This window comes from Miniopterus schreibersii (genome assembly GCF_964146895.1).
Source record: "Miniopterus schreibersii genome assembly, chromosome: 2".
NCBI classification, from domain to species: Eukaryota; Metazoa; Chordata; class Mammalia; order Chiroptera; family Miniopteridae; genus Miniopterus; species Miniopterus schreibersii.
In genome coordinates this window covers 11,610,349-11,636,116 of record NC_138102.1, presented here as the reverse complement: position 1 = coordinate 11,636,116, position 25,768 = coordinate 11,610,349, and the positions used below count along the sequence as shown (strand labels likewise).

Here is a 25,768-nt window from a genome sequence, read left to right as displayed (position 1 = left end):
ATCACTCTCCACTGCTAAGATTTAGGTTGGAGGGATAATAAACGGAAAATAGCAGGATTCCGGACCCCTGCCTTCAGAGAGGGACTAAGGAACGAGTTGAATAGGGCCACAGAGCAGCTGAGCTCAGAGATGGCATACAGACCTGGTTCTGTAAACCTGGAATTAAAAAACCACAGCTCGAGTACCAATCTTTCAGCTTCTCAACATAGCCCCTGTTGGGGATGTTATCATAGTGAGACAGATCCTTTGGATTACATCGCTAATATTTGGGAGGTGGAGCCTCAGCAAAACCTAGCTGCTTAGACAAGAAACCACTGCAGGGTAACACAGTCTAGGTGACACCTCCTAAAATTGACCCCTAAGCAATGGAGACCATTTTCTAAGGGCTTGATGGAGGAATATTGGATGAGTTTGTTCATATATCTATGAGGGGAGTCAAGAATGAGTATCTTCTCTTCCTTCTGACAAGTTTTTAATTTGCGTACTAATCTAACCTTGAAGCAGGATGTTCCCAAAAACATCTGGGCAGAATAGAAAAATCTCTTAAAATTTTATTGCTGCCTCTGTTGGGGAAGCTGGGACACAGCAGCATCTCCAACTCCGTGGCTCCTGTGGGGAACTGTGCTTCCAGTCCTCCTTACTGCAGAGCTCAGAGGCTCATCATGTCCCAAGACTAAAGGCTAGGACGCCAGGTGGCTCCTCCAACTTGGGGTGACTTAGCTCATCCCACTCATACTCTGCCTGAATTTGGCAGGCTCCTAGGTGGCCAAGAGTTATCTGGTTTAGTCCACTGTTGACACCAGTTCGAGTTTCAATAGGCTCTAGCCTCCTGCTAGTCCCCTCTGCTTTCCCTTTGGTCCCGAGGCCTGAATCCTATTATTCATGAGCACAGATGCTGATCACTGGTCTGCTTTTCCAAGGACTGAATCAGACTACAGTGCACAACATTTACTGAGGCTGCCAATGAGCTAGAAGATTGCCATGTTTCTTCATGATAATTATTATCACATAATTTACTATGAGAGATAAGATCAGTGAGTCCAAGGAAGGTTGAATAATTGGCCTAAGATTACAAGTAATAAACTTGTGGATGCAAAGGCAGGATTTGAACCCAGGTCTCCTAGACTTCAGACACTGTGTCCCTTCCATTGTGCCTTTTCACCTACCATGGTATGCACTTAAATTCCCCCTTTCCATATTCAATCTGCAAGCTAGGTCACCTTATTGCATTGTTTCAGATGCCTCAGGGCAAAGTGTGCAACTAAAGTTCAACAAATCTCCCTCAGCCAGGCCCATCCTATGTCCCATCATGCCCTCGCCAGAGTAGGGGTGGTAGCCCTCACCTTCTCTTCCTACTCTGCCTTCTTGATAGATCCTCAAGTATTACAAACGATGGGAAATCAACAGTTTTCTCTATTTTACATTTCTTTTCAATTCCAGATCCTTCTATTTCCAGTCTCTAAAAGCTACTGATTCCAGGATGCCATCATTCTTATCTGAGAGAATACTCAGCTATGAAAATGATTTATAACTAAGTTATTATATTTTCTGTCAACTATTTAAGTTGGAAATTGTTTTCCATTAGCTTTAATTTATAAAATGTGCCTTGAAAAGTCAGCGAACACCCAGAGAGCTCAGGAGATGTGTCCTGGCATCAGCACTCAGGGAAGGTCATGGCTCCTCAGCTAAGCAGATGCATGAGTCATTTAAAGACTTATTTTAAAGTTCAAAAATGAAATGATTATTGCACAGAGACATCAAAACTAACACAGTGCTTAGGTAAAGGGTATGATAGGAAAGCAGGGACTGATACTTTATATGGACAAATACCTGTTTATGGCCTATTGACAATTCTCTGCTTGAACTAGTAGTTATTCACATTACCTTCTAAATGGAGCATTGTTCAGAAGCACTGGACTGTAATATTATATGTCACATTACCAGTGGAATAAAGTGATAAAGGAATTGAACTGTTTTCGAATGACAGCTGGAAAGACACTAAGGGATCAATGAGTTTGCTGCATAAGAGAGATAGGGAGTGGGAAAAGAGCTCGATCCCTTCCCGTTGCTGACTAGGGCACACAAACAGGATTGATTACTATGAAAACACATTTATAATCCTTCAAAATGAACTCCTTAAGTTAGCATTCTACTGTGGACTTGCATGTTATGAAAGTATATATATTTTTAAGACTCTAGGGGTGGGGAGCTAGAATTTCAACACCCGAGAGTTAAAGCGGACACATTGTCCCCATCACTAAAGCTGATAATAAAGCTCCCCTCAAACTGTCCTTCAATGTAGAGAAAGCCTCCCTTCTAGATAACTTCTTATATAACACCAGCATACCTTCAATTGCCCTCACATTTTATTAATTTTAGCAACAAACCTGAAAGCACTTTTGTTATCCTCATATACACAGATGCGAAAACTGATGGTCGTCAACTGATGCTTATAGAGTTTAAACTCCTATGTGATGGAACTGGCACCAAACTCACGTCTGACCATGACCTTGGAACAGGAGTTACTGGTAATGAGGGAGGAGTCCGTGCCCAAAATTCTCTCCCTAAAGCTTCCCTCCTAACACTGCGCCTCTCATAGGCCCAGGTGCATCTTGTGTAAGCCTTTTAAGCAAAATATGGAAATTAAAGCAGAGTCTCTATTACGAACTGTGCTGGCACCTGGCAATGTCATAACATGAATTATACAATAAAGCAAGGCAATTATGCCAAAATGATTAATCAAAACTACTAAGAAACTTATAATATTATCATATATTAAGATTCATCCTCTGCATATGTCTAATTCCATACTCAAAATTATACTAAGCCAGACTCAGTCCTTGAGCATAAAAGAGGAACCTTTTCTCTGCCTCCCCCTCTCCTTTTCTTCCTAGATAACAATCATAATAAGGCTAATTTAAACGCCAGGCTGTGCAGCTCACACAGATTTTCATATAGAATCTGACTCTATCACCACAGTGACACTGTGAGGTTTGAGTCGAGGTGTAAAATATCTTATTTTAAAGATGACAATTGTTAAGCACAGAAAGTGTCCTTGGCTTGCTTAATTTTGTTAGGGACATCATGACCCTTCAGCCCACAAACTGCTGTGGAGCAGAAGAGGGGCATCCCTGCCGGCTGAAAGAGGCCCCTTATCCAGCTCAACAGCTGCCTGGTAGTGGGCATTGCCCATCCCTCAAGCCTGCACAAACCAACTTTCCTCCTAGCCTCCGTCATCATTAGGTGCCACGTCCCCCTCTATGGCGTTCTTGTGGCTCCTGGACGCCTCTTAAATCCAATGAAAAACTCCTGAGTTGGAGTCTCTGCTCTTCTAGGAAACAGCTGGTGTGTTTTCAGCTTAGTGTTCTGCTCAGGCTGTTACAGCTCCATCTTTCTGTGGCACTGCTTATAAAAATCTCCTGTGCCAATCCCATTATTTCCCTTTAGGTCATAACCCCTTCCCAAGAAGGGCCCAGGCTGTTTTTCTGTCTGGTGTCCTGCTTGCCTGTGACCTTCCACAGCCTGACCTGAGTGGATGCCAGGTGCAGGCCGATGACCTGATGACCAAGTGAGCAAGCGGCTTGGACGAGGGCCTGGGCTGTGCCCTCTAGGACCAGCCGGTTTTACCTAACAGCTTGAAATGAAACCCCAGGCTTTTATGGAAGTGAGAGGGGAAAGGAAAAATAATAAATAATAAAGCAAAAATCAGTGGAGATAGGAGAGAACCGATGTAAAGAGAGAAAAGCACTCAGTACAGGGACTGAAACCCTAGACGGTGGAGGGAAGCGGATTCACCGGTTGGCTTCCTGACCTGAGCTCTCTGCCGGCTCCACTTAGGATCAGTCTGAACTCATCACTCTCGCCCGTCCCTTTTCTTTCTCTGGATGCTGTGGAGGCCGGGAGCTGGCTGGCTGCATGGGACAGGCCAAGTGCCCCAGGCGGCCTTAGAAACGGTCCCCTTATTGTTTCTTTATGTTTTCAGTTTACAAGGTAATTTCTTCACGGAATGAGACTAAGTGGATTCGCACAGCATTTCTCCCTCCTAAAGACCTGAGTAAATTAAACATGCTAGATGCACGATTAACGTCCCACTTTAATTTACAGAGCACTATCCCATCTTTAACCCTCAGAGAGCTCTAATGTGTGAGGATCTCAGAGTCACATAAACATGAAAAGAACACAGCCTAGAAAACAGAAGTCACTTCACCAGAATTCAGTTTCTCTACTTGTATTAGCACCAGCAAATGTGAGGAGGCGGCTGGTAAATACGAGGGGGAGGAGAGAAATGAACGGCTCCTGCTTGGCCCTAAGGCCCACCTCTGGGCCTCACCATCGCACCTGGTAGGTAAGTCGCATACAATCATTCCCAGTTCAGTCGCTAGGGTTTGAGGGTCAGCGGCACAGTGAGCCCCAGACAACATGCAGCAGGCAGGAGGCACGGCCCGGACAGAAAGCCCGGCTCCCCGCCTGCGGCTTTCTGAGAAATTCTAGCCTTTTTGGGAAACGACGCTGCTCTAGGTTCCTGGAGGAGACGCTTGGAAAATAATAAGGAATTGGTTCAGTTTATAGCTCTACGGGAAAAGCATAATCCACAGACAGGGAACGTCACGAATTTGTGCTTCCTCTTAATATAACTTTTCTTAATGTTAATAATTAGAGGATAATACGGTGGTTCTATTTGAAAATGGAACAGAACAAACGGCGTGCTAAGTAAACAGAAGTCAAGTCCACACGTGGCCGTCGCCTTCGGTCACCGCCTGAGCACCCAGCCACTGGTAGGAAGCTTTTCCATAACAAGCATGTTCTCTTAAAAGTCTTGATTCCTTTACTACCCGTAAAACGAAATAAAACTCTGTTTTAAGCAGGAAGTCGACTGTAGGATTTGAATGATTAAGATAGAAATGACCGTCTAATACGCCTACCGTCCTGGGAGCCACTTCCCCCCGATTAATTTGTTACCTCATTTCTCCAGCATAAGATGTTTAAAAATCCCACAATCGGGCCTACCTTTTAATTCAGAACTTTCAACGCAGACGAAGTCATGATGGGCGAATTTGCTGTTCCTCGAATCTGCCGCCTTCGGTCCGCTTTCCTTCCCTCCTTCCCCCCCTCTTCCTCCTGTCCCTTCCTCTCCTCCTGTTCTCCCTCCTGGTTTCTGCTTTTGTTTGGCCTTTTCACGTATCCTGACCTCTCCAGGTTGTTCCTCCCCCCTCTCCTCGCTCCACCTGCCAGCTGGCCCGGACGGACCACAGATTGGTTCTCGGGAGTGAGGGCCTCGCCGCCCTAATAGGCCCTGATTCAGAACAGTGGCTGGCTGTTCACTTTATTCCATCATTGAACCACTGGAAGATTACTTTATGAATTTAAAAAAGGAACTAAAGGAATAATTTATGCCATTAATTTCATCAGTCTTTTTTAGGGAAATGTTGTAAAAATGAAGCATCAAAGGCTTTTTTGAAAATAATTGAAATGTTTTACAGGTTTGATTGAACGACTTGGCCCTAGGGAGGCTCTTAATGGTTGATTAACAATGTATTTCAGCCTGCTTTTCCCTCTGTAACCTAAAATTACTCTAGCTAGGAGTGTAATCCTCAAGTTTTTCATTCAGGGAACCCCAAAGAGCTTTAAGGGTCACATTCAATTCTAGAGTTATTAACAATAATATAGTGATTTCCCTTTTGAAAAACCACTTGTGTACTTGGCATTGTTGTAGAAAAACCTACAGGGTAAGAGTCTGATTCTTTATGTAACTCTTTTAAAACCTGGGCCCCTGTGTTTCGATCTCAGCCCAGCACTGCCTTCAGAAAACAGTTAAACAGCTGAAATAATTACAAATAATTTTATTTCTTTATAAACTGGAAGATTCTAAATACCCAGTTCACTGCAATTATTAAATGCCCTATAGTCTCTTGTCCACTTTCCTGCCTAAGGCCACTGTCCAAGTCCAGAGCAACTCTTCCTTTGCTCCCCTCAACAGATTTGATCTTACGCAGTTGTGCCTTTTGGTTGCTGATTAAGCAATCTGAGAAATGTTTGTTGTTTTTGTGCCTGGTGCTAGGTCATCTGAAGTCAGCAGGGTGGCAGTTTGGAAGGAAGATGGGCCTGGCCCATGTGGCCTAGTGGTTAGAGCATCAGCTCAAGCACTGAAGGGTCATGGGTTCGATTCCCAGTCAAGGGCACGTACCTCGGTTGCAGGTTCAGTCCTCGACCGTGGTTGGGGTGCATGCCGGAGGCAACCAATCGATGTGTCTCTCTCACATCGATGTCTCTCTCTCTTTCTCTCTCCCCTTCCCTCCCTTCCACTCTCTCTAAAAAAATCAATGGAAAAAATATTTTCAGATGAGAATTAACAAAAGAAAAAAGAAAGAAAGAAAGAAAGATGGACATGAACCGGGAGAGACCAGGGACAAAATGGAACCCGTGAGGATGAGCTGGGACCTGCATTAATTTCTCACTGCCTCCAACTTGGGTGGTTCAGATGTCCTCAGGAGAAGGTGATGAATTCACCATGGAGCTAAATATGCACCTGGCCTAGGGGTGTGAGAAACTGAAGGAGGCTCCTGGGGGAACTTTGGGAGCTCCAGGCACTGCTGTCCTGCAAACCAGGTCAGCCAGCAGAGCAGGGACAACCTGTGTGTGCTGTGGACGCTCTGCTGTGCCATTCTGAGCATAAAGATAACGATTGCTGCTGCTAAACCCTGTTTCCCAATCCCATGCAAAATGCCTTTTGTGGTCCATGATAAACCAGAACAATGTAAGGAAAGAGAATTTTGGAAAATGTATTTTGTTACATCAATGCAATAGGAACCCAGCACAGTAGTGGGAGGTAGGACTGACTTTCTGCAAGACCACAGAATAGTTCCTTCTGTACTCAAGACATTTGCATGCTGTTAGCTTCAATGGAGTAAGTAGATGCATTTAAATTTTAAACACTGTGTGTTAGAATTCTAACAAGGTCACTATTAAACTTAAGTTAAATGCATAATAATCTGAGCTCCATGTTGAAAAGGACATTCTTGATCCACAATTATTTAGATACATAGAGCAATGGTAGGCCCATCTTTTCTCATAAGTCCTGCTTTCAACTAACTTTATGATTCAGTAAAATAACTGTCAGTGCATGACCATGTAAAATAACCATGTTATTATTAACTGTGTTACTATTGACCATGTTAATATATGAACATGTGAAACTGTTTTACATGGCCAAAACTTATCATTTACATTGGTTATCTAACAGCCAAGTTATTGCTCATCAGAGATCTTGATAGCTGGACAAGATTCTTTCTTCAAAAATATGTATGGATTGGAGATTTTGCACACTTGGCGCCAAAGAAATTTTCTCAACCTTCTCATTATTCAGAAAGTAATTAAATTAAAATCAATGAAATAGATTACAAATAAGTCAAAAATGAAAAAAAGTTTGTAATCTTGTGGTAAAGATATAAATTGGAGGCATTGGTTAAAATTTGTTTCTATTATTACTGACATTTGTAATCTAGAAGCCTTAAACTTGAAGATATTCAATTCAATATATACATCCTTATAAAATTCTATTTGACAATCTAGGTGTTAAAATGGTTCAAAAACAGGCATACAGTAAGTATGAAGGTCTTCAATATGTTTATCCAGTGATTTTTTAAAATATTCCTTATTTTTGGACAATATTCTTAATCTCTTAAATATCCATTATGTTGATTTGAATGGAGCAAAGTAATAAAAATCATTGTGCAACGATTTCATCAATGTGAATAAAACATGATACGTCATAAAGTGCAAGTGACTCCAGCGTCTTCTGCATGTGAACAGGCTCTCACGCCCCACTGCTGAATTTTACAGCCTTCAATAGACGATTCTCTCCCAAAACAAAATACTTCATTCAGCCATATCGGACCAATACCTACAAAAATCAGATACAATCACATTAGACAGTACAGTGTTTATGTCTGAATGGAACAAAGCCATTTATTCACTCACTAATTTAACAAAATGTGTTGGTCATTTTCTATACCCAAGCCCTCTGCTCTTTATGAGGATTCAAAACCAAACCTCCGCCCCAGAAAACTTTATATTCTGTCAATGTGTGAAATACTAAAATCCAAAGTGGAAGAGCTATAACAAAGGTACACAGTTCTACAAAATTATAGATTAAAGGATGATTGGTTTCCTCTAAGCATTTCACAAATTATTTTTTAAAATAAGAAAAGAAATAAGCTTCAATAATAATGGATACATGTAATGACCTGATGATCCAAGTGCATGGGTCAGAGGCAGACCTGGACCCAAGGTATCCTGGAGTTCTTTTCTTAGCTTCCATGTATTTCAATTTTATGTGCCTGGTGTAGCAAACATTATCTATTTTTAATTAAGTGAAGACCACTACACCCAGCAAAGGGCTTACAAACTGTCCTGCAAAAAGACCACGGATTCTTCACTGTAAGCACACACAGAAAATGACACCGCTCACACTCTTCTGAACTATTCCTCAGACACTTCAGAAGGCAAGACAAAGGCTGTCAGAGGCGGGCTACCTAGAAGATATTCATCTAAATAAACTTAACTGCCACTTGTAAGATAAGGATGGTGTTTTATCAATGAATAAGAAAACAAGTGCTTTTTTAAAAGGAATTCATAGCAAGGAAAGATAATTTTAAAACTGAAGACCTGGAAATGTTTTCTGATATTCTCTAAAATTTTCCTAAGTGGTTCATATATTAAAGTTCTTTCTTTTAGTCTCAAGACAGTTAGAAACAGAACCTCTGAAAACTTCTAAGTGAATGATTTCATTGGGTTTTGTTAAACATACAATATTGCAGACCTCCTAATGAATTTCAAGAACATTTCATGCCATCAAGAAACTGATGATTTAGCAGCTAAATTTCAACAAACACCTTAGCAAACTGGTGGAGAATTTTTTTCATTGGGATCATGTTAAAAGGTTCTCTTTCGGTCAGAAGAGCTATATAAAACATTTAGAAATACTAAATTCAACTTACAAACAGACCTTTGGGTAGCTATAAAACAGTTAAATCAAGCCTTGTTTTTCAAAGAGGCATAAATAATAGCACATATTATAGCATTGCTCTTACTGATTTTTCAAATATTCTGTGAGCTCAATAAATAACAATATGTGCATGATTAACAATGTGTATAATATATAGTAGCATATGCATATTATATAAGAATAAATTAACAGATGTTGAGAATTTTATAACAATGTAGATAAAATCTGACCCAACTTCAAAAAATGGATAGAAGTTTCCATGTATATAAAAAAAGAATCCATTCCGTATGGGGGCGCAGCATGAACATGCTTGAGGTTTTAGAATAGTTAACAGTCTCCTGGCTTCCTTTTAAACACAAACCATATTAATGAGGGAAAAGGAAGGTTGAATAGAAAGCTGGGACCGTGCTATAAAACTTTTTGAATTTTATATTGTGAGCTACAAAAAGAAAGGACATCATAACTGCATTTTAGAATTGTGTGTCTGGCAGAAATGTGGAAGTTAAATTGAGGAAGAATCTATAAGTTCATAGGATGTCCATGTAGACATTTTCTGTGATGACTCATATTTTTATTTACTTTTTGAATTAGGACATTTTGATTTCTACACATAAAATTAATTGGTACAATCACTTAATTTTTTAATAATTTGTGCCTTCACTAGAAAGATCCAAATACAAGACAAAATCATATTTTGGTTTACATTATCAAGGTAACTAGGAACATTATATTTTTCATGTAATGTAATAGTAATTAAGTCATTAGGGTTTGAACAATATTTCTATTGAAAAAGCAAAAACTATCCTCGACTGATCAATTGTAAGAGTGGAACCCAAAGAGCTTGAATGTGTTAGAAATGTTCACACGGGTACTGAGCCTTTTCGACTTGAAGTTTAAAGGCAGATTAACAACTTTCATTCTATACTCAAATTACATACCTAGTTTGTTTGTTTGTTTGTTTTTTCCTAGCAGCCTCTAAGCTAAATATTTAAACTAATTTCTTGTTTGCTTTAATTGTGAAACTTACGTCGATACCATTAAACATTTACATTTTAAGAAAAAAATAAAAAGATTAGGGATATATGTTCTCGAAATCGGAAATCTTCCCAGGAACACTTTTTGGTTCCCAAATTGCTCTAGTAGGGATATCATGGTCCCTTTGGTATTTGTGAGTGTTTGTATATGTGAGTATGTTTGTGTGTGTTTTTAAAAAAGTACAACATATAAAGTCTATACCAACTTTTTGGAAGTCCCCAAGGGTTACTCAGAAATATAGGCAAATAATGACAATTGCACAGATAATAAAACTACTCTCATGTTAACATGGAAGGGAGTAAACTAGTGGGACATTTATAAATTGCATTTGCTACATTTATGGACTTTTATAATTCGTATAAATAAACATGAGCAAATTTTCTGTGAAAGCTGTGGCTCTATCACAATCGGGAGCATGAGCATGGTCTGGATGTGAGGTGTCTGTACCCAGGAGGCTGTGATGCTCTCACTCACCACATTTCGTAGATCTAGTCGTTGGATTTGATCTCAGCAGTGTGGAAGTTTTACAATCCAGGAAAAGAGAATTCAGAGTGAGGCCTCCCGATGGCTGTAACACCAGCAGGGCCAGCCTCACAGGGGCAGGCCAAGATAGATATTATTTAGTTAACTGACGTGCTGACATGCACGCACCAGTTTTTAGAAACCACAGTAGAGGAATCCATGAGTGTTGGAATACCATTCTGTAGTAATAATGAATATTTCGGCACACTCTTTGAAGAATTTACAATGCAGCCAGACACATTCAAAGTGCTTTTGATGTGTTATCTTATTGAGACCTCAAATAACCTTAAAAAGTTAAGTGCTTCTATAGTTTCAGTTTACTGTTGAGGAAAGCAAAAATTGGAGACAGTAAGTAACTTTGCTCCAGGCCAAGTAGCTAATGCACGGTTGAGCATTGCCCCTGCGTCCGCCTAGAGCTGGCCTCTAATCAGTGATTTACTGCAATGCTCTATGTGATTAGATTCAGTTTTTAGTAGATGTTTCGAGTGCCTACACAAGTGAACAAAATCAAAATCCATCTCTCTCACACTGACCTCCAAGGGGGGACTTCATCTGACTTGTTTTAGGCAGATGGAGCCACTGAGGTCACATGCGTAACTAGTGGCAGAACTGACACTTGCATCTAGAACTCCTAGCTCTTAACCCAGGGATATGAAAGACACATTGTGCCATCCAGTAACTCTGGTCTTTTCTATGTGGAAAGATTCAGACACAGTGAACATGTTTTCAGATACAGTGAACATACTCTTTTCACATACAATTTTAAAAATTTACTCTTCTAATAATGTAAAATAATGGCAATTATCTCCATTTCATGGGTAAAGAAACTGAGACTCAGAAAGGATGAATGGCTTTCTCAAAGAGAACAGAGCCAAGCGACAGAACATAATGCCCTTTACAACTTGGTGATATTTATTGACTACATAGGAGTCCAAATAGAGCTATAAAAGTAATGTTCAAAGATTTGTCATTTTATTTTTATATTAATATATTCAGGACTATTGAGCCTAAGGGAAAAATTTACTTAATATGCATTTCCCATATTCTTCCAAATTGTTTTCGGCATTAAAAATTAATGCTAAGGTAACACAAAATTAATAAAATTTTATCTTCATGCAAACCTCAAAGATAAAAAAGCAAATTTGTTTTTTATTTCTTCAGGTAATAACTGTTACTCAAGGATTTTGTTGCTGCTGCTGCAATTGTTATTTTTTGCCTCCAAACTGTCTTTTCTACTTGGTGGGAACCTATGCAAAATTGATGTGTATATTTTATTTTATTTTTTTATTATTCTTTTAAAATATATCTTTATTGATTTCAGAGAGAGGAAAGGAGAGGGAGAGAGAGAGAGAGAAACATCAATGATGAGAGAGTCGTTGATCGGCTGCCTGCTGCAGGCCCTCGACGGGGGATGGAGCCCTGATCGCCGGGATCCTAGGTCGACGCCCAACTGCTGAGCCAAGCCCAGCTGGGCGACGTGTACATTTTAGATGTTTTTATTCTCTAATCCTATTTATTATCTATCTATCATCTATCATCTATCATCTATCTATCATCTATCTATCTATCTACCTATCTACCTACCTATCATCTATCTATCTATCTATCTATCTATCTATCATCATTTACCTATCTGTCTACCTAATCATCTACACACCTTCAATTCCCTTTAAAATGTTAGGGCTTTGGGGGTCAACTTGATTGGCTTGTTGTTTCCAAAGCAGGCAATGACCAATGTGTTGTCCACAGCTTCTGGGGGTTTATGAGCTTGGTTTGTGATGCTTGAGAGTGTTCTTGTCAGAGGATACCATTTCCCCTTCATCTGCTTTTTTAAAAAAAAATACAGATACTGTTGTTCTTTGAGGGATTTGAGTTTCTTTAATCTAATCTTCAGTAACCCGCCACATTTATGGGGGAAAAAAGGGAGGGGAATCAGATTTTATACAGTAGCGAAATATATAGCAAAGTGATGAGACTTGCGATGAGCTGCTGAATAGATCTGTGAGAAAATAAAACTCACAAATGGTTAAAAATCTCTGCATGAATTTGAACTAAATCCAGTTATGGCTGGGTGACACGAATTTGTATCAATTTTAGGACTTCTAATAGGGAAGTCCTTTGTCAACAGCTTCTCAAGAAAAACATTGTTTTTCGGATCAAAGTTGAACACTGGACTGGGAGTCAGAATAGAAGATAGTTCCACAGACTCACATTCTGGACTCGAGTTCTGTGGCTCTAAAGAAGGCACTATTCTCTCTACTTCATTACACATGCGAAGTAAAGGGTATGGCTAAGGAATCTCTAAGGTTTCCTTTCCCGTTAAATTCTAGGATTTTAAGATTTCGAAGGAGTGAGCTCTTTGGACACCAAGCTCTTAAGGATAAAGAACTTAGAACATTCTGTCTAGAGAAGAGACAGGTTAAGACAATGAATCTAGACTCTCTGCCCTTCACCCCCCCCCCAAAAAAAACACCACCCCCACCATAGCAGCAGTGTAAATGCAGTCAAGTTTTGTGACAGCTGACAGCTTTAGTTACTTTCTTTGTGAAAAATCGGGCCTATAATTTCTATTTCTCAGAAGCACTGTGTGCACTAAATGAGGTCATGTAATCAGCACTTGCTAAACAATATTATTCCTACTTCATACTATCTTTGCCACCATAAGTAACAAAAGAGATGTGCTCAGACCCCTACAGGCTCCATATCAGGTTCCATATAATATCCAACTTGTAAGCATCTTTTAGCACTTGCATTGTCCATGGTGCAGTGTAAGAATTTGAGTTCCTGTCCATTAAGATATCTTATTTATCTCTGAGATTATTTTTACTCCCATTTACTCAAGCCTAGTTCAGAGGTATAGTTACATTTTTTTATCTCCTTTGGTTTATTCTTGTATTTATTTTAAATTCCACTAGAAACTTGATGATGGAATGTGAAGGGGGTAATGAATAGAAGATGACATTTACGTTTTGAATTTTCTTTCGTCTCTGCTCTCAAGTTTGGGGCTTCGGCATAAACTTCTGTAGACTGAGGAGCAGAGGAGGTGACCGCACCAGGCCCAGCTTGTGCTTCCCGCATTAGCGCGGGGGCTCGGGCACGGCTGGGACATATTCCAGGAGCCACCAGTGTCTGACAAATCTCACCCACGTTTGCTGCAGGGGGACCACTGGGACAAGCGAGTGGAGACCTGCTTTGGGAGAGAAGTGACTCCCTCCCCCTCCCCTGTCCCGTGCAATGACAAGCAAAATGCCTCTCGGTGCTCCCTTAAGTTAACCTTGTTGTCTACTAAGGAATAATTTTCAAAACGAACATTCCACTTTAGCAAAAAGGCTCATCCAAACGAAGGAACCTATTTCAAGGAGAAGGCACATGCTTTAAGCTTCATTCCTATAAATCATTTTTCTTGCAGCTGCAAAACTAATTCTTCCTAAAGCTAACAAGGATTATCTCTGGTAAGCCAGGTTTGCTATTTTAAAACCAGAAGGAAAAAAGAGAGAAAGAGAGACAGGAGAAACTGCATCCAGAAAATTGTTTTCTTTCTTTAATGGGGGAATTATACAAAGAAGATAAATTCCAATTTTTTCCTTCTTGTTTCAATTTTGGTAATAATGTATGTATAGCATTAATCTGATTCTTGTTACTCTCCTAAGAAATGACAGATAATTAAAATTCGAATGCATCTCTTTCCTTCCCCAACCCTTCCACTCACATTTCTGTTTCCTGTCTCTACCCTGCATTCAAAATTGCTTTGTCTCCCCACCCCACCTCCGTCCGGAGGGAAACTGTAGATTTAGGGTGGAGGAGTGGAAAAGCAGAGGGTAGGCAGCTTTACACAAAAAGGTTGTTTGCTATGTCTAATCCCCAATCAGCTTACAGCGTAAGCCTGTTTCTTAAAATAAAACGTACAATGAAGCGGATCGTGAAATTCATTTCTCAGCCTGTTGTTCTTCAGAACAAATAACCTCAGTTTTATTACCTCTCCCAGCTCATCTTGCTTTATTATATTAAATTCTCATAATCATTCATTCTTCGCTTGTTCGGTACTGAACCCCACGTCCTGAGCAGAGGCGAGAGCTGGGCCCCCTTGGGTGGAGCGGGGAGACTATCCGAGGCCCTACCTCGGGCACTTCAGCCACACCGCTCTCTGGTCACTGGGAAATCACCCTGAACTCTGTGACCCTGGGACATCACTGCTGCCACCGTACAGTGTAACTCAGATCTGACTCTTCTACCTTTCCAAAGGACGGAAAACAAACCTACTGTTATACAGTTGGTGGTGATCTTGGCCACTTTTGAGCAACGCTACGAGGCAGGCTTTGTGCTGGGCACTGTTTGTATGTCAGCTCTTTTAAGATTCAAACTAAATGTGGTTTGGTATTATTATTATTCTCACTTTGTTGAAAAAAGAAATTGAAACTCTGAGACATAAGTATCAGCACTAAAGTTTCGGCTCATGTCCCCTTAGTTATCAAACTGTTCTTCCCGATTCGCTTCAGCAGGCGCTTGAAAAATGTGAAATGAAAAACAAAATCCTGGCATGCCTTGTTGTTTTATTATAATAAAACTCTAGTATAATGTGTAGCGTCACCAATAACCATAAATACACAGCCTCGATAAAAATGGATACTCACCTTAGAGAAATAGTCAGTTATCTGAAGAAAACTCAGGAGAATGGCCTCCATATAGCCCCAAAACTAATTTCACATGAGACGAAACCCTAGTGTTTCATTACTTATTTAAATAGAAAACCTTTTCTTGCCAGTATTCTGTAATACTTCCTTTCTTTATGTTTTTCTTTTTCTTTTTTAAGCAGTGCTTTAGACCAGAAATCCCTAGAGACCTAAGCAGGAATGAATAAAAGCTGTGGGGCAAAGAATATTGTACTTGTGAGACAAGGCCTTAAAGTTAGTGGAATCCTAAGGCGCTGGTCTCCAACTATGGCTCTGCCATCGATGTTTGGAACTTCACTGGAAAACCAGCTTTGAAGTCTAGGGCAAGGCTTCGTACTTGGAGAGGAAATAAAGCTGAGGTACAACTTTTTTGTTTTCCTACCACAGGTTGCATTTTGCCAAACCTTACTAGTTTCCCCCAAATTAAGGTACCTATGCTACTGCTGTTGCTCTGAATTTGGTTTTCTCTTTGTAACAGATTAAAGGTTTACTTTGAGATATACGAAATTAATAAATTGTACTACCAGGCTTGTTTCTTAGAGATACAAAGCTATCTGCAGAGTTGTCAACAATTTGGATAATGTAAGGTGTAAATCATCTTGATAAAAGTTATCTTAGTGTATTTTTCTCTCTTTGGATTAAGCTATTGGGCTAGTCCATGTTGATTAAATTATCTGAACAACTGGCAAACTATATTTCATTTTCTCAACAAAGACACATCCTAAGAAGTCAGATCATCTCATGCTGTTATTTCTAAAACTGAAGAATTTTTAGCGATCATCTGCCAAGTGAGCAAGTCAGCATGGGTGACAATGGGCGCCTCCTATTAGAACAGCAGCTGTCCCCCTCATAGATTCTAGCAGTTGCGTAATTCATTCACCAGGCCCGCTTTGTCAGTCAGTCTATTTTCCTCTGTGTTAGCACGCTCCAACTAACCAACTGAATCTAAATAAAAGTTGAATATTAAAGGTTGTCTGAGAGCATATGTCATTTGATTTTAATATCCCTTTCTCTTCATTTCTACTTTCTAGGAAAGGCCATTTTAGCAAATCCTACACACAGTTTTCTTCCTATGCTCTAAGTTTCTCTCTACTTGCTCCTACATATTAGAGAACGCCTATGCTTCATTTTAAAAATAAATAAAAAATTATCTGTAATACTCTCAACAATAAAGATAAATTTTTTAAAAATTACCTTGTCCAAATCTAGCTCCCTTGTGCACATTTCGGACGCCTGGGTATCCCAAACTCCTGCAGATGACCTGTCCGTTGCGCAGCTCCCAGTGGTCATCACAAACTGTGCCCCACTGGCCCTCATGGAAAATCTCCACTCTGCCTTCGTGAGGGCCACTACCACCAACCAGCCGAACTTTCTGAGGCGGAGCTGTAACACAGGCAAGCAGGGGTTAATTATATAGTAACACAATTTCATAATGCTTTTTAAAAAAAATCATTTTAGCACATTTTTTTCAGTAAGGTCAACGATTAGAATAAATTTTAAACCTTCTAGCATCACCTACTGAAGAGTTTAATTGCAAGTATGGCATTAGTCGAAGCTGAAGCATAAAATATGTTCCCTCTGTTTTAACATTTATGTAAGTTATGTAGATGAGAACACTTCGAAGATTATGTTCCAATGACTTTAAAATTCAACAGCTATGAGTTTTTAAATGATATATAGATTTTTTTTGTACTATTTAGAAAATTTTGAAACAAAGTGAGTCAGTATTTTCTTGACACACTAACACACAAACTGGAAAACACAATACAATCCAGTCACTTTCAATGACATAGGAGGTGGAGGAAAGATATTTTATAATATCATAAACACAAAAATAGATGACCAAACATCCTATCTTCTAGCGAGAGAAATGAGAGAACTATAGTGACATTTCTTTAGAAATAGCAAGGATACTTCTTATTACAAGGCCCTCGATTTTGCCCCAACACGTTTTTCTTTTTTTGAATGAGAGAAAAAGCAGACGATTTTTGAAAGGAGAGAATAAACTCTCTGATCTCTTAGGGGCACTAATTCCATGATGAGGACCCTCTCCCCATGACTGCATCTAGACCTAATTATCTCTCAAAGGCTCCACCTCCAAATAGCATCACATTGGTGTTTTGGGCCCAGCCCATAAATGTGATGGGGGAGCAGGGATGGATGAACACGGTCCAGTCCGCAGACATGTGCAATGGGGTCACAGATGGCTGCCCCCTCCCCCCCCCCCAGAGTTTCTAATGCAGGTCTTGAGAGGGACTCGAGAGTTTGCTCTTCTATCCAGTTCCCAGGTGATGCCGGTGCTGTTGGTCCTGGGACCATACTTTGAGAACACTAACCTGGAAGATCATATTATAAATTTAAAAGTGAAGGCATGTCATGCTTTTATACAATCCTTTAGCCTCATTGATTCCAGAGAACAGCTGCAGATTTCTTCCCAATCCCCTATGCCTGTGCAGTTTTGAAGAGGAATATATTCCTCTATGGAATTTTTCAGGGCTAAATCTATCTGGACATGCCTATGCCTATCTGTCAACTAAATACAGTCTTTTTCAATTATAAATCAATTATAGACATGTGACCACACTTTGCTGATCCTTGACCATCTCTGAACTAACCAAGAGAAAAGCGGCAGCCCACAGGCTCTCTCACCCACTCTGTTTTGGTGATGGAGAGAAGGCCCTTTTGTCATTCTGAACAGCCTCCATCAGCATTTTCTCTATACAGCTGCAGGTCAGTTTTCTCTGAATTTAGCCAGCTCATTATATGGATGTAAGTAATGGCTATGGTTTCTTTGCTCTCAAGCTAACGTATTTAGTCAGACAGATTTTTCTCCACTGGGGAATATTTACCTCGTACCTAAAGATTTCAGAAAAGAGTAATTTTTATGTATTTTTTTCTGGGTAGCTGTCTTAATTCTCCCCTGGACTTTATTAATGTAGACTTCCTCCAGATTCAAATCAGATAAACACAGCTAAACTGACCATGTGTCTACTTAATGGCTTTGTATTAGTCATCACTTTGTAATTGGCTACAAACAGAAACACATGCCAAAATGGAAATGATAATATATGTTGGGGACCTCAGGATTCCCTACAGAACCCAGGGGTAAGATGCTATTAGGGCATCTAGATCAGTTGAACCAATTCAAATCTGCTCAGTACTCTCCAAGTTTTATCTGAAAGCCTCTCTGTAAATTGCTTCATTCTTTCCGTTTGTTGCAAGCTGGATATCTCTGTTCCCTAATCCACATGATAAAGCATGTGTGTTAATAACTCATAAATTTCTATTTTACAATCTCTACCTTACTGACAGTTCTAAAGGCCCGCGGAAGCCCTCCTCTGGCTTTGTTTGAGCTAGATTGCCCATCTGTGGACCAAACAGCTTGGGCCAAAGACAGGTCACTGCACTTACATAGTTTTTCTGGAGTGAGGGTCAGAGGCATTTCCTAGTTGAAGGGGAGTTTTGAGCAAAGACAATAAATTCATTTCATAGAAAACATTCTAATAATCTTTGTGTATTTATGCAATATCAATTATATGTTTAGCCCTGTGTTCTTTTTCATATCTGTCACTGTGGAGTATAACTGAAATTAAAAATCCAGGATTCAGATAATCTGGATTTTAGTTCTGCCTCTGACACTCTTTATGTGCCCTTATTAAAACATTGATATAAGGGCACAAATTTTTCAGCTGTTTAAAAGGAAGATGATATTTGCTCTTAGTTCAATGCATCTTCATACAACTTCTCTGTACCAGGCGTTTCCCTGGGTTCCTGGAATAATTTGAATACTAAACGTACCCCACCTTCAAGGCTCGTGCATTTTTGAGATCATTATGAAAGTTAACAGAAATAGTCCATTCTTTAAAATGGTAGGCAAATACAAAGTTTTTATTTTTACAAGTTTTAAAAATTTTGAGGTTTTCCTTTTCTGACAAAAGCATTGGGATGAATATATTACCTGTGATATTAATCACCTTATTCATTAAAAAAATTTTTTAAAATAATTCCCTGCTAACTGCTTATGCTCCTCAAAGATGAGTTCTTTACCAACTGGGATGAGCCTCTGCAAAGAGACAAAATCTACTTGAGTTTACTTGAGCTTTGTGATTTCCAGACATGATTATCTACTATTTTCAAAAAGTCTGCTGTACCAGAGAGGAGTAAATGATGGCCCCTGGGCCAATTTCAGCCTGCTGCCTGTCACATGGAGCTGCACTGGAATGCAGCCTCGCCCACCCGTCCGTATGTTGTCTGGGGCTCCATTCAGGCCAAAACATTCGAGTTGAATAGTCGTGACAGAGACCTTCTGGCATATTTGCTATCTGGCCTTTTGTAGAAAAAGCTTCCCAACCCCTGTTATAGCTGAAAACACAATAGAGTAGGATTCAGTAGGGGTACTCTTGCCAAGTGATCCCTGAAATAACTAAGGTCATGATTCCTCTCTGCTTTCCTCTCCTCTCCAGTCGAATCCTTTGAGAACCTCTTGGCCCCTGCACTCCTGCCCTTTTTATTTTATAATATAATTATTCACTTTGCCTAAATATGCCTTACTTTCCTTAATTTCTGGAGCTTTGGTTCCTTTCTAGAATATTCCCTTAATCCCTCCTCTCCACCTCCCTGCCCTTTCCTCTCCCCTTCACATACTTCCCATTTCTCCACCCTCAATCCACCCCAGGTTTGGATGGGTTTCTCACTTCCAACTCCCACAGCACAGCTGACCTACCAAAACACTGCAAACTAGTTTATTTTCTCCACTAGACTGAGATCCTTACAGTTATATTTTTATCAGCTGACAAAATCTAGATTTTCACTTAGTAGTCACTTCATAAAGAGTTATGATATGAATGAATGAATGAATGAATGAATGAGTGGTGAGTTCTTCTTGATATGCAAACTGCATTAGCTGAATGAATTAAATTGGTAAATGCTTAACATATCAAACAATAGAAGCAGTAAAGGAAATCACGGAGGAAAAGCCTGATTTAACTGAATTAAATATGAGTTTATTACAGCAAAAAATGGCATGGCTGTCTACTGAAAGTCCCCAAGGCAGGAGGAGGGTTTGGTGGGAAGTTCTGATCAAAAGCCTTACATATTCCACAACCTGATTTTGTAGGGTTAGAGGAGTTATCTCTCAGTGGCAGACTAATGTCAAACAGAATCTTGGGACTAAATGTCAATTCAATTTACAAGGGGAAATGTAATTGCCTCAAAAACTGGAATATTTGTATCTGCTTGACAAGGCCATTTTCTCCCCTGGGCAATCTTTATAGGAAGTCAAATCACAATAAGTGAATTATTCGTTTAATTAATTTATTAATTTACAATGAGACATAGGAGTGAGATTTTGCCTCTGGGACTGGACTGCGAGCACATTTTTCTTTATATATGTTAATACATTCAGTCAGGTTAGGTGATTTGACATTATCTCTGCTCTGATTCATTGTAATTTAACGTTTTAGTGGCAATCTTACTATTTTTACTTCCTAGTTCTAGAGGGAAGAATGTAGTATGTTAATTTCTATATATTTTAAAGTCCATTTGTAAAATAAAAACAATATATAAAATATTTATTAAAATAGCACATTCATTTTTCTATGACCATAAGATACCAAACAAAAATATGTAATAGACCAGATGTTTTACAAAAGGTTTTGTCATTTAATCTGAGGAAATAACACTAATACAATAAAAGTTAAAAAGTTCAGGGGTTATTTTTATTTTGTTTATTGCATACTTATTTTTAAAGGGAGAAGTAAAACATATATATTAAATATCTCCAGATAAAGGGATAGCTATACATTAGATGGATAGTTTTAGAGGCATTAAGCACAACTGTTCAAAGGATCGTGTGGAAATAGGGGGAAATATGATAATATAATATTAAATGACTACATTATTAAAAATTTTTATTTCAGTTATGCAAAAAAAAAGATATATAAAAAGACTGGAAGAAAGTATCTAAGCATAGTGACACTAATTCTGTATATGGGACAGAAATTGAATATATAATCTTTTTCTAATATTATATAATTATATTATTTTTAAAACTCAGAGTAATTTAATCAAATAAATAGTGGCTGGATATTCACTAATGCTTACTGTTGTAGCAGGTCTATGACAAAGCTGAAATTCATAACATCAAGGAGAAAGAACAAGGTCAGAATGAGAGAGGATTCCATTTATGTAAAATAACACACAATACAATACCATCTATTGTTTATGCACACATACATATGTAGTAAATATATGAAAACCTGAATGGAAAGAAACATATAAACTCCAAGGCAACGTTTTATCTTGGAAAAGCAAGGGAGGCAGGCATTAGTAGGGTTTCAACTCTATTAATTAAAATTATATATCTTTAAAAACAAATACTTGTAGTTCGTATGGTAAAATTTCAATATCTCTAAAACCCAGGTGTGTGTACCTGACTATTAATTAGCTATTTGTTATGAATATTTATCTTTCTTTCCTGTTTGTTTACTTATTTATTTTGCTTTTCCCCTTTTTATTAAAAATAAATCCAAACACTTCATATATCATACAAAAGTTTTGTTTGCTGGTCACCCTTCTTTTCTTTATGTGTAAAATATATTTTATTTAAAGAAGACAACACATTCACAGAGATATAGATGGAGCCATACAGGAGCCCTAAATAAATTATAAAAATGCTTCATATAGGTCTTTCCTTAAAAGTTAGGAAAACGATATTATGAATCTGCTAACCCCTAATAAGACAGAAGTATGTTGGGAAGTGTCTGAACCCCGGGCTTTTGTGCATGTGTCTATCACTGCTGCCTGGGTGAACTGAGGTTAAAAATGACTTTTGAGGAGTGTAATTCATTTTCATTTAGGATATTGTTAACCTCATAGTCATTTTGATATCATTTATTTAAATTGGAATTTACAGTTAAATATATTACAATGGTAATTATGATGTTTGAGTTCCAAAAATGATTGCAGGTTGACCTGGGGGTCCTTATAATATGGCAAAATTCCTCTAGGAAGGGACCTGGCTTTTTATTGAAGGTAATTATCGTAAGGAGGTACTTCGCTATGAAAGCTGCAACCCAGATACCAGATGCTTGGAGAAACAAGTTCCATTTCTCTGAAAAAGAATGTAGCAGATTTTGAACCCGTTGCTCTGGGTGTGGAGAGAGACACATATTCAGGAAACCCCAAGAGAGAATGGAGAGGAGAGCCCAGGGCGATTGTGACAAACGCCCACAGCCGTGTGGCCTAAAGCCACCGCCAGCTCCTCTCAGGGCCTGGGCGCGAAGCCCGAGGGCGATGCCCCTTGGGCGGCTCAGGAGGGGCCCCCCGGCCTTTCCCCAGCTCCTGGCGGCTCCTGGCCTGTAAGGGCGCCGCTCCCACCTCTGCCTCGCCCTCTCCCCGTGATCTTCACTGTGTCCCTGCAGCCTGTGTTTTTGTGAAGGTGCCAGTCATTGGATTTAGGGCTCACCTGAGTCCAGCATGACTTCGTATTAGCTCAATTATACCTGCAGAGACCCTATTTCCAGTTAAGGTCATGTTCTGAGGTTTCAGGCGGACATGGGTTTTTAGGGACACGATGACACCCACTGTCACAGAGGCGGCAGGGATTCAGATGAGATACACAGGAATGTGGATTTTCTATATTCTCATCAAACTATTGTACACAGGAATCCCAGGAATTGCCTTAGAGCATGAGGTTGGCGCTCAAACAGTTGTAGCTCAGTATTAAAGAAAAAACTGACCCCCAAGATTTGAGGACTGCAGAATAGCTGGGTCGTAGACATCTGGGTTACACTGGGAAACAGTGAGCAAAGGCGACCACGATTACACTGAACACCCATAGTTCACCTGCTGAGTAAAGATTGAGAGAGTGTTGCTGCAAATTAAACTGCACTAAACTCAGATGACATTGAGTAAATCTAACTTAATCATGAGTAAGAGTGTATTGCTTCAATGTATGAGAGTTAAAAAAATATCAGAACGCATTATTTTCAATCCTAATTTGTCAGTTTTTTAATTGAATCATCAGATAGGACTTTAAAATATTGCTGAAAAGGTGGTAAATATTTGAGATGAAAGAAGAACTTGTGTTTAAGAAGAACCCCGCTCTAGGTGTACAGATCCCCACAGGGATGTGATGCTTAAGGATGAGTTTACATGCGGAAAACAAACAAAACTGAAAAGCCAAGTGAGACAAGAAAAGCAGAGCCTGGTTTCGGTGTAATTTCTCTTCAGTGTCATGAGCTATAAGCTGCTTCTACCACTGGGTTTTCAAACTGCCGGTTCAATCAAAAGGTCTGCATTTCAAAAGCACATTGCTTTCTCCAAGGGATGGTGCTCATTTACTGAGGTATTTGTTATCATTTTAAAGCAATCTTATTATTATTTAATATTTCATTTCTAAGTGAGTCTTAGTTTCTAGAGTTGAATAGGAGAATATTTAAAAATTTATAAAGGGAAATTTTATTTACCTATCTGTAGGGCATTTAAAATTTTGCTCTCCACTTAAAACCCTAGAGCATAAAAAAAAATCAAGTAACCCATTAATGCATGAAACAAGGCTAATTTAGAAAACACATCATAAAGCAGCAGAAGTTACATTATTATTCTTTCTGATTTCTGAAAATGTAGGCCTCAGCCAGGCCTCCTGGGAGCCTTCATGTCCCTCTCCATAAACTGTTAGATATAGGTGATCTAACGAACCTTTTGTGGCTTCATTTACACATTTATAAAATAAACATAATGCCTACTTCCTAGAACTGAGGTTTCAAATATGATAATATGTGAAAAAATGTATTTTAAACTAACTGTAAAGTACGATATAAACGGTAGTGATAGAATTATTCATTATACTTTATTCTGAAAGTTATTCTAGGAACCTGTGAAAGCATAGACCACAGGGGATTTGAGCTGCGGATGCTGCGGAGGAAACTGCCCCAAAGTTGACCCACTAAAGTTTAATCCATCCGGTTCTTGGCAGGGCTGGCCACTCGGTACAGATTTCCTGACTTTTTATGAAGAGAAAATAATTTTCCAAAATAACTGAGCCCCTGTACCTTGAACTGGATTGGGAGGTAAATGAAAAGACAGTATTCACTCTCCTTGGTGCTGTGTGCTATATTTTGTTTATCCTCCGAACTGTCCAGAGCTCTGAAAGCTGCTATCAGGTTGACTTATTGGAACTGTGAGAAGACAATTGTGTGCATGGTCTTTATTCCCTCTGCCCTTGGCAGGAGAAGCCATGATTTGTGTCTAACAGCTGTGCCCAGAGGTATTTAAGGACAGGTCACTTGATGCCTCAAAAATCCAACAAAAATTCTCCAACAGAGAATGCTCCAGGAAACATTTGCTTGCAACGGTGTAGCTTAATTCTCAGCTATTTTCATGTAATCAAAGTAGATACTCTTAGAAACACGAAAGAAAACATGGATGGCATATCTCGTTTGGGTAAAACCAGAAAGAAAAATCAGAGGGGGGGAAAAACCCTGTAAAATATGGTATATCTCAACCTTGGGTTCTTAGTGAGGTTGAGCTACTAACTGAATGCTTTATTTCCAAAGGGAGGGTCCCAGGGCTTATTCATCAGACAGGATCCTTATCATGACATACGATGCTTCTCTAGACTAGAAGCCAGGGGACCAGGGCCGAGTCCCAGCTGTGCTACAAACTTCCTTTATGGCCTGTTTTTTCTCTCTCTCTCTTTTTCTTTCTTCCTTTCTTTTTTCAATGTACTGAATGATTTTATTTATATTGAAATCCTAACCCCCAAGGTGGCAATATTATAGAGCCTCTAAAGAGATAATTAAGGTTAAATGAGGTCGTAGGGTGGGGTCCTAATCCAACAGGACTGGTGTCCTGAGAGCACCTTGGTCTTGAACTTCCTGCCTCCGGAACTGCGAGAAAATAAACGTCTGTTGCTTAATCCACCCAGTCGGGTTATTCTGTTTGGGCAACCCCAGCACACTAATGCATTTCCCTTTTTCTTTTTTCACTTCGTTTTGTGGTTCTGATTATTTTCCAATGAAATGAGAAATAGAGTTCCCCAATGGGTATAAACTTGAAAACGTAAGCTTTTCCTTTAACCTATAAATGAGAATTAAGCAACCATACCTATTATGTTGTGATCTGAACACACTGAAACCCTCTCTTTAACAGAAATAATCACTTTGTCACTGAAATACCTGCCTTAAAGGGTTAGAAGATTCTTATTTGAAAGTTGCAGAAGTATTTAAGGACCCAGGAGATGTCTCGATACAGTAATCATAATTACTCATTTGGCTATTCTTTGTGACCAATGTTTTACACGTTCTTTGGTACAGTAATAGTGTTTTTAGGTGCAGGCGATAGAGTAGGTGACAGGACTGAATGAGAGTATGCCAGGAAGAAGTTTGGGGTGAAAGATATTTTGGAATATAACATAGTCGTTTCCTAGGGGACAGATCAATTACACTGTAAGATATGTGGAGATTTGAAAAATACTGTGCACAGAAACTGAATATTTATATTCAGTTAAAAAATTGACCTTTCAGGGGTTTTAGAA

General features: G+C 39.3%; 1 protein-coding gene across 2 annotated transcripts in view; it reads right to left on the bottom strand.

The window, feature by feature from the left end:
• Positions 1-5,827: 5,827 nt before the first annotated feature.
• Positions 5,828-25,768, bottom strand: part of MSR1 (macrophage scavenger receptor 1) — a 58,627-nt gene continuing 38,686 nt past the window's right edge. The window contains exons 9-10 of one of the 2 annotated variants that reach the window (XM_081128140.1): positions 16,426-16,614; positions 5,828-7,900 (exon numbers count right to left, since the gene is read on the bottom strand). In XM_081128140.1, coding sequence (XP_080984266.1) covers positions 7,767-7,900; positions 16,426-16,614 — 323 coding nt within the window. In that variant the 3' untranslated portion in view covers positions 5,828-7,766. The remainder of the gene's footprint in view (positions 7,901-16,425; positions 16,615-25,768) is intronic. The other variant, XM_081128141.1, reaches the window with a different exon arrangement.